Source organism: Gekko japonicus, unplaced genomic scaffold (genome assembly GCF_001447785.1).
Source record: "Gekko japonicus isolate JY-2015 unplaced genomic scaffold, Gekko_japonicus_V1.1 scaffold3687, whole genome shotgun sequence".
NCBI classification, from domain to species: Eukaryota; Metazoa; Chordata; class Lepidosauria; order Squamata; family Gekkonidae; genus Gekko; species Gekko japonicus.
In genome coordinates, this window is record NW_015171006.1 from 91,086 (window position 1) to 101,683 (window position 10,598).

Sequence of the window (10,598 nt, forward strand, 5' to 3'; positions counted from 1 at the left end):
ACAGATCTGCACGTCCCCCCACCCCAATAGCTAGCAATCCAAAAGAGTCCAGTGGAGCCTGAGCGGTGGGTGTTGCCTTCTGACACACTTCCGGTGATGTCAGGGGGTGTGGCATATGCAAATAAGTTATGCTAATGAGTTATGCTAATGAGCTCCTGCACCTCTTTTTCTACCAAATGACCCCTGCCAAGACTGAATTTGCCCTTTTTGCCACCACAAAAAAAAGAGAGACTCGGGTACTTACTTGGCCCCTTGACCGTGACTTTCAGCTCCCCGGTGCCAGCTCCTTTCGTGTAGACCTTGAAATCGGCCACTTCCTTCACCCGCACCCCCTTCGGCTGCAGACCCCGCCCCATGGCCCGGCAGGCATTTGGGTTGCAAGCTGGAAAAGGGAGGAAAGAATAAGAGCTTAGCACATGCCCAAGAGTCCAGCATAGGACTCGCTCGCTGCTCCGTCATTCCCCATGCACCTGGCCTGTAAGGGGGCGCCATTCATGCCAGGAGAAGAGGAGGCCAGAATGGGGCCGATGGCTTTGTGATGCCCGGCGCTCGGCTCTTCCCAAAGCCGCAACAGTCTCGCAACGTCAGCCGGGGGGGATGTCGCCCAAACAAACACTTGCACGCAAGGTCAGGTCCCGACAGGCATCGGAGCAGCTCGGAGAAGCCCACTGGGTCCAATACGCAAGCAACGGACATGCAGAGGGGAGGCCGGTAACAGTCGAGGCCATTCAAGGCTGCATTGGGCCAAGAAGGGGACCCCTTCGGCTCGGAATGGCCAGGGGAACCCGGGTTGTTTCTGTGTTACGGATGTCACCGTGGTTTGCTTGTTTATCTACTTCATTTGTTTGTCTGTTTGTTTTTATTTTATGGATCACCCATCCTGCAAGCAGGTTCTGGCTGATTTACAACCTTAAAACATTTAAATACATTTGGCATATCATTAATACAATTGGCACATGATTAAAATTATCAACAGTAGAGCAGTACATTCTAAATGGCCAGGGTCCAGCATACCTGCGGGGCTGCCTTTCCCCATATATACCCCAGAGAGCACTACAGCAGCTAATGAACTCCGGCCATGAAAGCCTCCGACAACATATTCCGTGGCTGTTTCGCATGTTATGGACAGAGGAAAACTCAATTTTCCCATCGAGGTTCCTAAGTGACAAGGGTATCTCTAGCAACCACAGAAACAGATGTCCACTTTTTATATGACATGTAATCTTTTGCTGGTGTCCATCTTCTTTCGGGCTCTTTCTAAGAGCCTGATACCACACGGTATTTTATAATTGTATAATTATTGTATTGTATTGTATTAATTTTATTGTTTTAACATGGTTTTTATTGTTATTGGTATGTTGTATGAACATTGAGGGAACCCGCCCTGAGCCTGCTTGCGGGGAGGGCAGGATACAAGCCCGACAAAATAAAATAAATTTTAAAAACGGATGAAAATGTCCTTTTTTGGGTTGCGGGGCTGAGCCTGTTTTGCCCTATAGCCCCCCAGTGGAGGCCAGCTTCGGCTTAAATAATAGGGGGTATTTAAAATTAGATTTGCCATAGTGATCAGCAGCGATCCCTCTAAGCTGTGGAGTCCTGTGAGCAAAAATTCTACTTGGTGGGCTGCTGGCATTAAAGTTGTGAGCGAGCGACTTCGCTACTGCATAAATTGGCTTGCCCTGGAGCCATCCTTCCTCAGCTGAGACAAAAATGTGTGAGCCGGAGACTAAAATACTGAGCTAGCTCACACTAACTCAGCTTAGAGAGAACACTGGCGATCAGTTGTTTGAAGCAATCAGTCGGGAAATCTGTCCTTTGCTTTTCAAAATATGAGAACCCTACCAGAGAACCTCCAGCAATCGCTAGGGCTAGCCTCTAGTAATCTTACCATAGAGTTCCTGGCGACTGCTAGAGCTGCCCTTGTCACTTTGGACCACTCTAGGAATCATCAGGGACTCTATGGTCAGAATATATCACGTTGGGTAGCTCTAGGAATTGCCAGGAACTCTATGGTCAGAATTTCCCGTAAGTAGACAAGGCATTATTTTTCGTTTTACATTTTCTTTTATCATCCCAGCACAATCACACATGCTCCCTTTGGCCCCAGTTTCCACCCACCAATCGGCTGAGCATCGGCGGGCAAATGGGAACCCTCTCCCCCACCCCTAGGGTTACCAAGTACCTACTGCGAATCGGCGGGGGACACATAGTTCTTGGCGGGAACATTCCCACGCGGAAAACACATGCGCTGCACTATGCTGTCACCCAGACGTGGTGTAGGCACGTAGCCGGGCGACGCTCTGGCAATAGGGCTGAAAACTCGATGGTACCATCGAGTTTTCGGCCCGATTGCCAGAGCGTCGCCCGGCTACGTGCCTACGTCATGTCTGGGCGACAGCATAGTGCAATGCGGGTGCGTAACAGGCAGGAATGTTCCGGCAGGAAAGCAAGTGTCCCCCGCCCATTCGCGGTAGGTACTTGGTAACCCTACCCACCCCGCACCCTGGTTTCAATGAGAAAACACAGGTGCAAAGTCCCCACAGGAGGGTGTTTTGATCTATAGCCAGCCTTTCCAACCAAATTTTACCACCTTGCGACATACAGTTTTCCCCACTCATTAAACCGTCTGCCGCTTTTGTCGAAATACATCGAAATGCAATTGACCCATAGAGGGGGGGGAAGGCAGATCTGAAGAGACAATCTCGAAAGAGTGAGGAGGGAGGTGCGTTGCCGGAGGAGACGTAATGGATGAGGGCAGAGATGGTAAGGGGAGGAGCGGGCCGGAAGGAAGGTGGCAATGGAAAAGCTGCAGTGGCGCAAGCAGCAAAGACTACAAATCCCAGAATGCAGCGCGGCTCAAAGTGAAGCATGCTGGGTCTATGGGGCTCTTGAATGGCACAGGATGGGTAGAGAGATGCTGACAGATGCAAGGAAAGGGACCGACTCCAGGGCGCAGGCCACACAAAGTCGTGCAGGAAGCAGAACTGCTAAAAGCAAGCCAAGGAAGATCGGGTGCCGGGCAGGGTTCCCTCTAAGCTGAGTTAGTTAGCTCACAGTTTTTTAGCCTCCAGCTCACACGTGTCTTAGCTCGGGAGACATGGCTCCAGAGCAAACTGGTTTGTATGCAGCAGCCGAATCGCTCGCTCACAGCCTTTAATGCCAGGAGCTCACAAAGTAGAATTTTTGCTCACAGGACTCCACAGCTTAGAGGGAGCGTTGGTGCTGAGGGCACTGGGTTGCCTCCCCCCACACACACGGGAGCAGGACCATTTTCCCCTTCATTCCTCTTTCAGAATCTGCCAAATCTTGTTTATTTTCTGGCCAACGCAATCGTCATTGTTAGGGTCGCCCGCAGAGTTGCCAACCTCCAGGCGGGGCCTGGAGATCTGGAGTCACAGCTGAGCTCCAGACGACCCCAGGAGAAAATGGCAGCCCTGGAGCGCGGACTCGATGGCCTTCTGCCCCACGGAGGCCCTTCCCCTCCTCAAACCCTGCCCTCCTCAGACGCCACACGCACACGCCCATCTCCAGGGATTTCCCAACCTGGAGTTGGCAACCCTGCTTGGCTTCCTCCAAATAAATAAAGTCAGTCGGTAGATTTTGGCAAAGAGCTGAGCTCGCTCGATAAGCAGCCAAGGGCTTTGCCCGGAAAGCAGCTTTGCAGAACCTGCGCTGCTCGTTCAAATCCAAGTTCGGCTCTTTTTGTTGCGTGGCGACTGAGGAGGAGTTCTGCTGACAGGTCTTGCCTCGGGAGGCTCGTTTTGGCCCGCCGAGTCATAGAATCATAGAATGTTAGAGTTGGAAGGGACCTTGGAGGTCCAGCCCCCTGCACTCTGCAGGAGCAGAGCCAAAAGATAGCCCTACAACATCCCCGAAAGATGGTCGTCCAGCCTCCGCTTGAAAACGTCCAGCGAAGGAGCCTCCACCACCTCCCGAGGCAGACTGTTCCACTGCTCAACCACTCAATGGCTGTAGGGATGCCATTGTCCAGTTGAGGGCGGGAGATCCCCCGATTCTCGGGCCTCTACGCCACTGCTGGCCGGCCGGGGGGAATGCCACCCCCAAACATGATGTAATGATGTCACACAGAAGTGGCATCATTATATCGGCGACGCTGCACAGTGACACTCTGGTATTTTGGGCAAAACTCTATGGTTTTGGGCAACTCTATGGTTACCATAGAGTTTTGCCCAAAATACCAGAGTGTCACCACGCGACATCCCCACTGTGACGATGTCACTTCGTTGCAATGTCATCGCATCGCGTGTACGCCGCCCGCTCCCTCCCACTCCCAGAAAGTCCTCCCCTTGCCGCTGGGTCAATCCAACCTGGGGCGACCCTAAATGGCCGCTTCGGGGGGGCGGACTCCCCTCCATGCTGTCACTTCCATGCAATGTCATTGCATCGCGTGTACACCGCCCGCTCCCTCCCACTCCCAGAAACTCCTCCCCCCGCCGCTGGGTCAATCCAACCTGGGGCGACCCTAAATGGCCGCTTCGGGGGGGCGGACTCCCCTCCAAACCCCGCCCTCCCCAGGCTCCGCCTCCGCCTCCAAATCTCCAGGAATTCCCCAACCCAAAGTTGGCAACTCTACACCTTGCAAGACCTTAGCTCATGGGTAGGTCGAGGGGCAGAACGTTCCTGTCAGCCGTCTGTTCCTCCTGCGAGCCCGAGAAACCGCAGCGGTGGGAGGGGAGGGGGGGTGCCACCGGGGGGCTCCCCGTGCCATGCCGGCGCCGCGCCAGGTCCAGTCATGCCAGGGTGAGGAAGGGCACAGCCGAGGCCTGGCCAGGCTCACACTACTAACTTGGTTTATGCGGCTTGGGCAGAGTGGCGGGTGGGACTTTCTTGCCCTTGTCGGCGGGCGGGGTGCGGACGGACTGAGGGACGATCTGAACGGGGGAGGCGGCGGGCAGCAGCGGGGGAGACGGCGCTGCGGGCATCGGAGGAGAGAGGAGAGGAGGGGTTAGTGCGGGAAGATGGGATGAAGAAGCGGGGGGGGGGATCAGGGCTCTGGCCGGGAGACTCCCTGGGGAGCGGGCGGCCTCGGCTCAAGAAGAGGCCGGTGGGTCCTGGCCTCGGTTTGCCCATCTGCGTTACCGGGAGCGCTGGCCTCCCGCTCGTTTTCCTAGTGGCTGGTTGGAAGCCGGAGCTCGGGCCCTAGACGCCGTTCTCCAAGCAGAATCCAGCTCCACGAGAGAAAGAAGATGTCTTCTGTGCATGTGCAGAGTGTGTGTCCTTCTGAACACCCTGTTGCCACACCACTGGCGCAAGAGGCACTTGCCAATTCGGTGTCGTGGTTAAGGGCGCGGACTCTAATCTGGGAGAAGCGGGTTTGATTCCCCACTCCTCCACACGCAGCTGCTGGTGTGACCTTGGGTCAGTCACACGTTCTCTCAGAGCCGTTCTCTCAGGAGCAGTTCTCGAGAGACCTCTCTCAGCCCCGCCTACCTCACAGGGTGTCTTGTGGGGAGGGGACGGGAAAGGAGATTGTCGGCCGCTCTGAGACTCCTTCAGGTAGTCAAGAGTGGGGTATAACCAGTGTGGCGTAGTGGTTAAGAGCGCAGACTCTAATCTGGGAGAAGCGGGTTTGATTCCCCCACTCCTCCACCCACAGCTGCTGGTGTGACCGTGGGTCAGTCACAAGTCCTCTCAAAGCTGTTCTCTCGGGAGCAGTTCTCGAGAGAGCTCTCTCAGCCCCGCCTGCCTCACAGGGTGTCTGTTGTGGGGAGGGGGAGGGAAAGGAGATTGTAAACTGCTCTGAGACCCCTTCTGGGAGTGAAGGGCGGGGTATGAATCCAATCTCCTCCTCCCCCTCTTCCTCCTCCTTCTTCTTCAAGACCCACTAAGGGAGCTTGAGTGAAGTCGGTAAAACAGGGTTGCTGGAAACCTTCCACACAGGGGCATCGGGCACGCATCCAAAAGCTTCTTGTGAATTCAGTGTGCATCTTTTGTGCCAAAGTAGGAGGACCGGTTGCCAAGGCTAGACTGAAGAGCAGGGTGGATTTGGCAGACGTTCCTGTTTTTCATATCTGGGCAGCGAAGGGCGGGGGGGGGGCAGTCACAGGACTCCAGATTTCTCTACAGCCCCAAGACCTGTTTCCTCAAAACATCTGGGCCACAATTCAAGACAGCAAAGCGGGACGCGCCAGAGATGTTGTGGGAGTAGAACAACGTCCAGACTAGGCGGGCGCAGTTGCTGGAATGGGCCCTGCTTCACTCTCTAGTCCATTCCCTTTTGTCCAAGATCTTTCTCCGAGGGGCTCAGAGCAGCATAGGGAGAACTCCCTTCCGTCGTTTCTCCTCACAACAACCCTGCGAGGAAGGTTCAGCCGGGAGAAACAGCGATTGGCACAAGGTCTCCTGGTGAGCTTCCTTGGCCAAATAGGGATTTGAACCGGGGACTCTCTTCTCCTAGTCCAGCCCTCTAACCACTACACCCTAACTGCACCCTACTGAGAGCCAGCATAGTGTAGTGGTTACGAATGACGGACTCTAATCTGGAGAACCGGATTCGATTCTGCACTCCTCCACATGAAGCCAGCTGGGTGACCTAGGGCCAGTCACAGCTCTTTCCGAGCTCTCTCGGCCCAAAAAATAAGTCTAGCTCACCACCTAGTGGTGCATAACACTGAAAGAGCTTGAACTGCAGGCTGCCAGACAATCTTAGGATCTCCTGGCTATACTACACACAATGCCAGATGATAATTATTAATGATTACCCTAATGGCTTCTGCGTGTTCAGTGTTAGGGAAATCATTAGAATAGAGTTTGGGGGTGGGATGAAAAAAATCAAGCAAGAGGCAGGACAGGGCAAGAAAGGAGAGGGAGGAGGAAGAAAAACCCGGAACACGGACTGCGAGAGGCACTTACCTTCCGCCACGTTGACTGTAAAAGGGCTTTTCGGGATCTGAGCTCCAGCGAAGGTGACATAGATGGTGTGGGGACCCTCCAGGACAGGCCGGTAGGTGCACCGGAAGATGCTGTCCCCTTTGTCCTCCAAGACCACCTCCACAGTGTCGCGGCGACCCTGGGGGTCCACGATGACCACACCCACATCGCCAGTCCCCGCACCTGGTGGGCAGAGACTCATTCAGAGACTCAACAGGCCTCTGCTGTGCTCAGGCCCCCCTCCCCCAAATAGGTCCTCCTTTCAGTCCATGAATAGACGGCACTCGCCAAATGGTACAAAGACGGGGAATCTAGTTGAGGCCCGTAGCCAGGATTTTGTGGCTTGCGGCGCAATTTGTTTTCTGGTAGGGCTGAAGTTCCCATTCCAGAAAGAAAAGCCATTTAGCCAATAGTAAGCTGTTGTCAGGATAGATCTCTAAATTGCAAGCCGCCAACCACTTTAGATGACAGTTCTCAGCTGCTGCAAGTTAATCACACCTGCCAGCCTAAAGAACAATCCTGAGAACAAGCCAGCAGGTGAGGGTGATGACTTCTATCGTCAGGAAAGCTAACACTTAGGCAGGAAAACCCAACCACTTTAGATGACAGTTCGCAGCTGCTGCAAGTTAATCACTTCTGCCAGCATAAGCAACAATTCTGATAACAAGCTATCTGGTGAGGGTGATGGCTTCTGTGGTCAAGAAAGCTAACACTTAGGCAGGAAAACTCTCTGGGAGACCAGTTTCTTGACACAAAGTTAGAAGGGATCCTAGAGGTCACCTACTCCATCCCCCTTGACCAGTGCGGGAATTAGTCCACTAGAGCACCCCGCTCAGCTTAAAGGAGCGCAAACCTTTTAAAAAGTTTTTAAATGATTGAGAAAAGCATTTACCAGAGAAATTCTTGTGGGGCTGTGCCTTTAAGAAAGGGGGCGGGGCCCAAAAGCCCTACCGTAGCTACGGGCCTGGTTGTCACGTGGCAAACCATGGTGTTCATGATTCCACATTTCAGCAGGCAAAAGTGGGGTGCCTAATGCTGCCCCTAACCCATGATCCTGCCCCATAAGCTGCCCCCAAAGCCCTTTGTATCCTGCATTTGCTCCAACCCACCTCAGAATCTATCCATGTAGGCTGGAGAGGGGCTGCTTTTCCATGTAGTGCATCATTCTTGGGTTGCCATGACGTAAGAAATCCCCATGGGCTTTGATGGCTTTTTAAAAGGCCGACACGGATTCCTCAAGGTCCATTAACAGATATTGATTATGACTGCTAAACGGAACCTCCCTGTTCTGAGGCAGTATACCTTCAAATACCAGCCGCTGCAGTCAAGTGGTGAGAAGTTGCCCACAAGCAGGGCACAAAAGCTATCAGGAGGCACCTAAGAGATGCTAAATAACAGGACCTTTAGTGCGATCCGTTACTCTTTCCATCAATCTGGCTCCCACCCACTGTCTAGTCCTCTCCACAGAAACACCTATGACTATGACCCCAGGCCCGTAGCTATGGGGGGGGCTTTTGGGGGCTCCGCCCTCTTTCTTAAAGGCACAGCCCCAGAAGAATTTCTCCTGCAAATGCTTTTCTCAATCATTTTAAAACATTTTGTTAAAGGTGTGAGCTCCTTTAAGCAGACCGTGGTGCTGTAGTTGACTAATTCCCATACTGAGCAAGGGGGTTGGAGTAGGTGACCTCTAGGATCCCTTCTAACTCTGTGTCAAGAAACTGGTCTCCTTCCAGAGAGTTTTCCTGCCTAAGTGTTAGCTTTCTTGACCACAGAAGCCATCACCCCCACCAGATGGCTTGTTATCAGAATTGCTGCCTACGCTGGCAGAAGTGATTAACTTGCAGCAGCTGCGTACTGTCATCTAAAGTGGTTGGCAGCTTGCAATTTAGAGATCCATCTGGGGAACAGCTCTGTATTGGCTAAATTGCTTTTCATTCTGCACTGAGAACTTCAGCCCCAGAAATAAATTTGCCCCGCAAGCCACAAAATCCTCGCTACAGGTCCGTATGCCCCTCTCCTTTCTGCCAGGGGTCACTAACCTGCCGTGTAGATGTCAAAATAGGTGGGCTTGTTGGCTACGTTGCCCACAGGTTCCAGTCCTGGGCCTCGGGCCGTCACCTTGTTGGCATCACCCAGCGCCATGCCCACGTTGACCTCGAAGGGGCTCTTGTCGATATTCTGCCCAGCAAAGAGCACGGTGACCTGGACAAGGGAAGCAGGGACGAGACAGGGTGAATTTGAGTAACTCGACCAGGACTGGCGCTCAAGCAACAAGTGTCCCACTGAGCTCAGAGAAGAACATCACCGGTAGCTTTACTCTTCAGCTTGATGGCAGGCAGATTATTAAGAATGCAGGTGGCATAAATATGAAACCACGGCATCTTTTAACTTTTGTTCGAAGTGAGCAGGGCTATTTTTGGACAGGAATGCGCAGGAACGGAGTTCCGGCTGGCTCCAGAGTTGGCCACGCCCAGCAGGAACTCATTAGCATAATAGGCCACACCCAACAGCAGAAACTCATTAGGATTGGCTACATTAGGGGTGTGTGGCCTAACATGCAAAGGAGCTCCTGCTACAAAAAAAGCCCTGGGTGTTGACAACAAACAAGGTAAACAGAATAAGAAGTAAAAGGTGGGTGTGGCTGGATGACCACACTTCTGGTAACATGGGGGTGTGGCCTAATGTGCTAATGAGCTGTGCTGTCATGGGTGTGGCCTAATATGCTAATGAGTTCCTGCTGTTGGGTGTGGCCTATTATGCTAATGAGTTCCTGCTGGGCTTTTTCTACAAAAAGAGCCCTAGAAGTGAGAATGATACTCCTATTCAGAAGATTGCTTCCCCAGCCTTAGAATATGAACTCGGGTTCACCCGATCCTGAGTAAAATCTCCCCGGTTTGAAACAATCTTATTCTTATGCTTATTAGCTTCTATGATCGAAAAGCTCAATTATCAAACATTGATATACAACATTAGCCTCAAAACACCAACTTTACAATCAAAATTTACAGTCAAGATAATCAAATCTAAAATGTTAAAACAGAAGTTGTTAATAAAACTATAATACTTTTAAATATCCATTTAACTCATATTAACTGAGTGTATACCAAGTTCTGTTACAATTGGGTCGAGCCAGATTTTTTGTCGCTTTACAGATAAAACTATCATTAAAACTTTTGTAACAAAATAAGTGGTTTCAGGATTAATATCTGCCAACAGAGAGAAGATGTTTGGAACAATCTAACACTAGTCATTCCGAGAGCTTTGGTCCCTTGTTTTCAAAGATGAGAAATTGGTATTTCATTGATGAAATTTGTATATATCTGTAACTCTAATAACTGTTCTGCTTTTGAATTATATCTGTGCCTAAACTGCATTATGGAACTTTTAAAAAATTATTAATTATTTCCCCAAGTTTTCTTTATAATTTTTCACATCATCACAAACAGATGTATCTCATACAGCATTTATGAAATTTGTATGTATCTGTAACTCTAATAACTGTGTCTAAACTGCATTATGGAACTTAAAAAATATATATTAATTATTTCCCCAAGTTTTATTTATAATTTTTCACATCATCACAAACAGATGTATCTCATACAGTAACTTATTTACAATCTTTTGAGTCTACAACATTATTTATTCTCTAACCATATATAAATTCTATTCCATCTTCCCCTATATATTTTTTCATCTTTTCCTTGTAG

The 10,598-nt window shown here is 51.1% G+C and overlaps 1 protein-coding gene across 1 annotated transcript in view; it reads right to left on the reverse strand.

Annotated features, from left to right (window-relative positions):
* Positions 1–10,598, reverse strand: part of FLNC (filamin C) — a 96,550-nt gene that overhangs the window by 72,088 nt on the left and 13,864 nt on the right. Inside the window, exons 6-8 of the mRNA XM_015419014.1 lie at positions 8,931–9,093; positions 6,874–7,074; positions 245–382 (exon numbers count right to left, since the gene is read on the reverse strand). Of these exons, the coding sequence (XP_015274500.1) occupies positions 245–382; positions 6,874–7,074; positions 8,931–9,093 (502 nt within the window). The remainder of the gene's footprint in view (positions 1–244; positions 383–6,873; positions 7,075–8,930; positions 9,094–10,598) is intronic.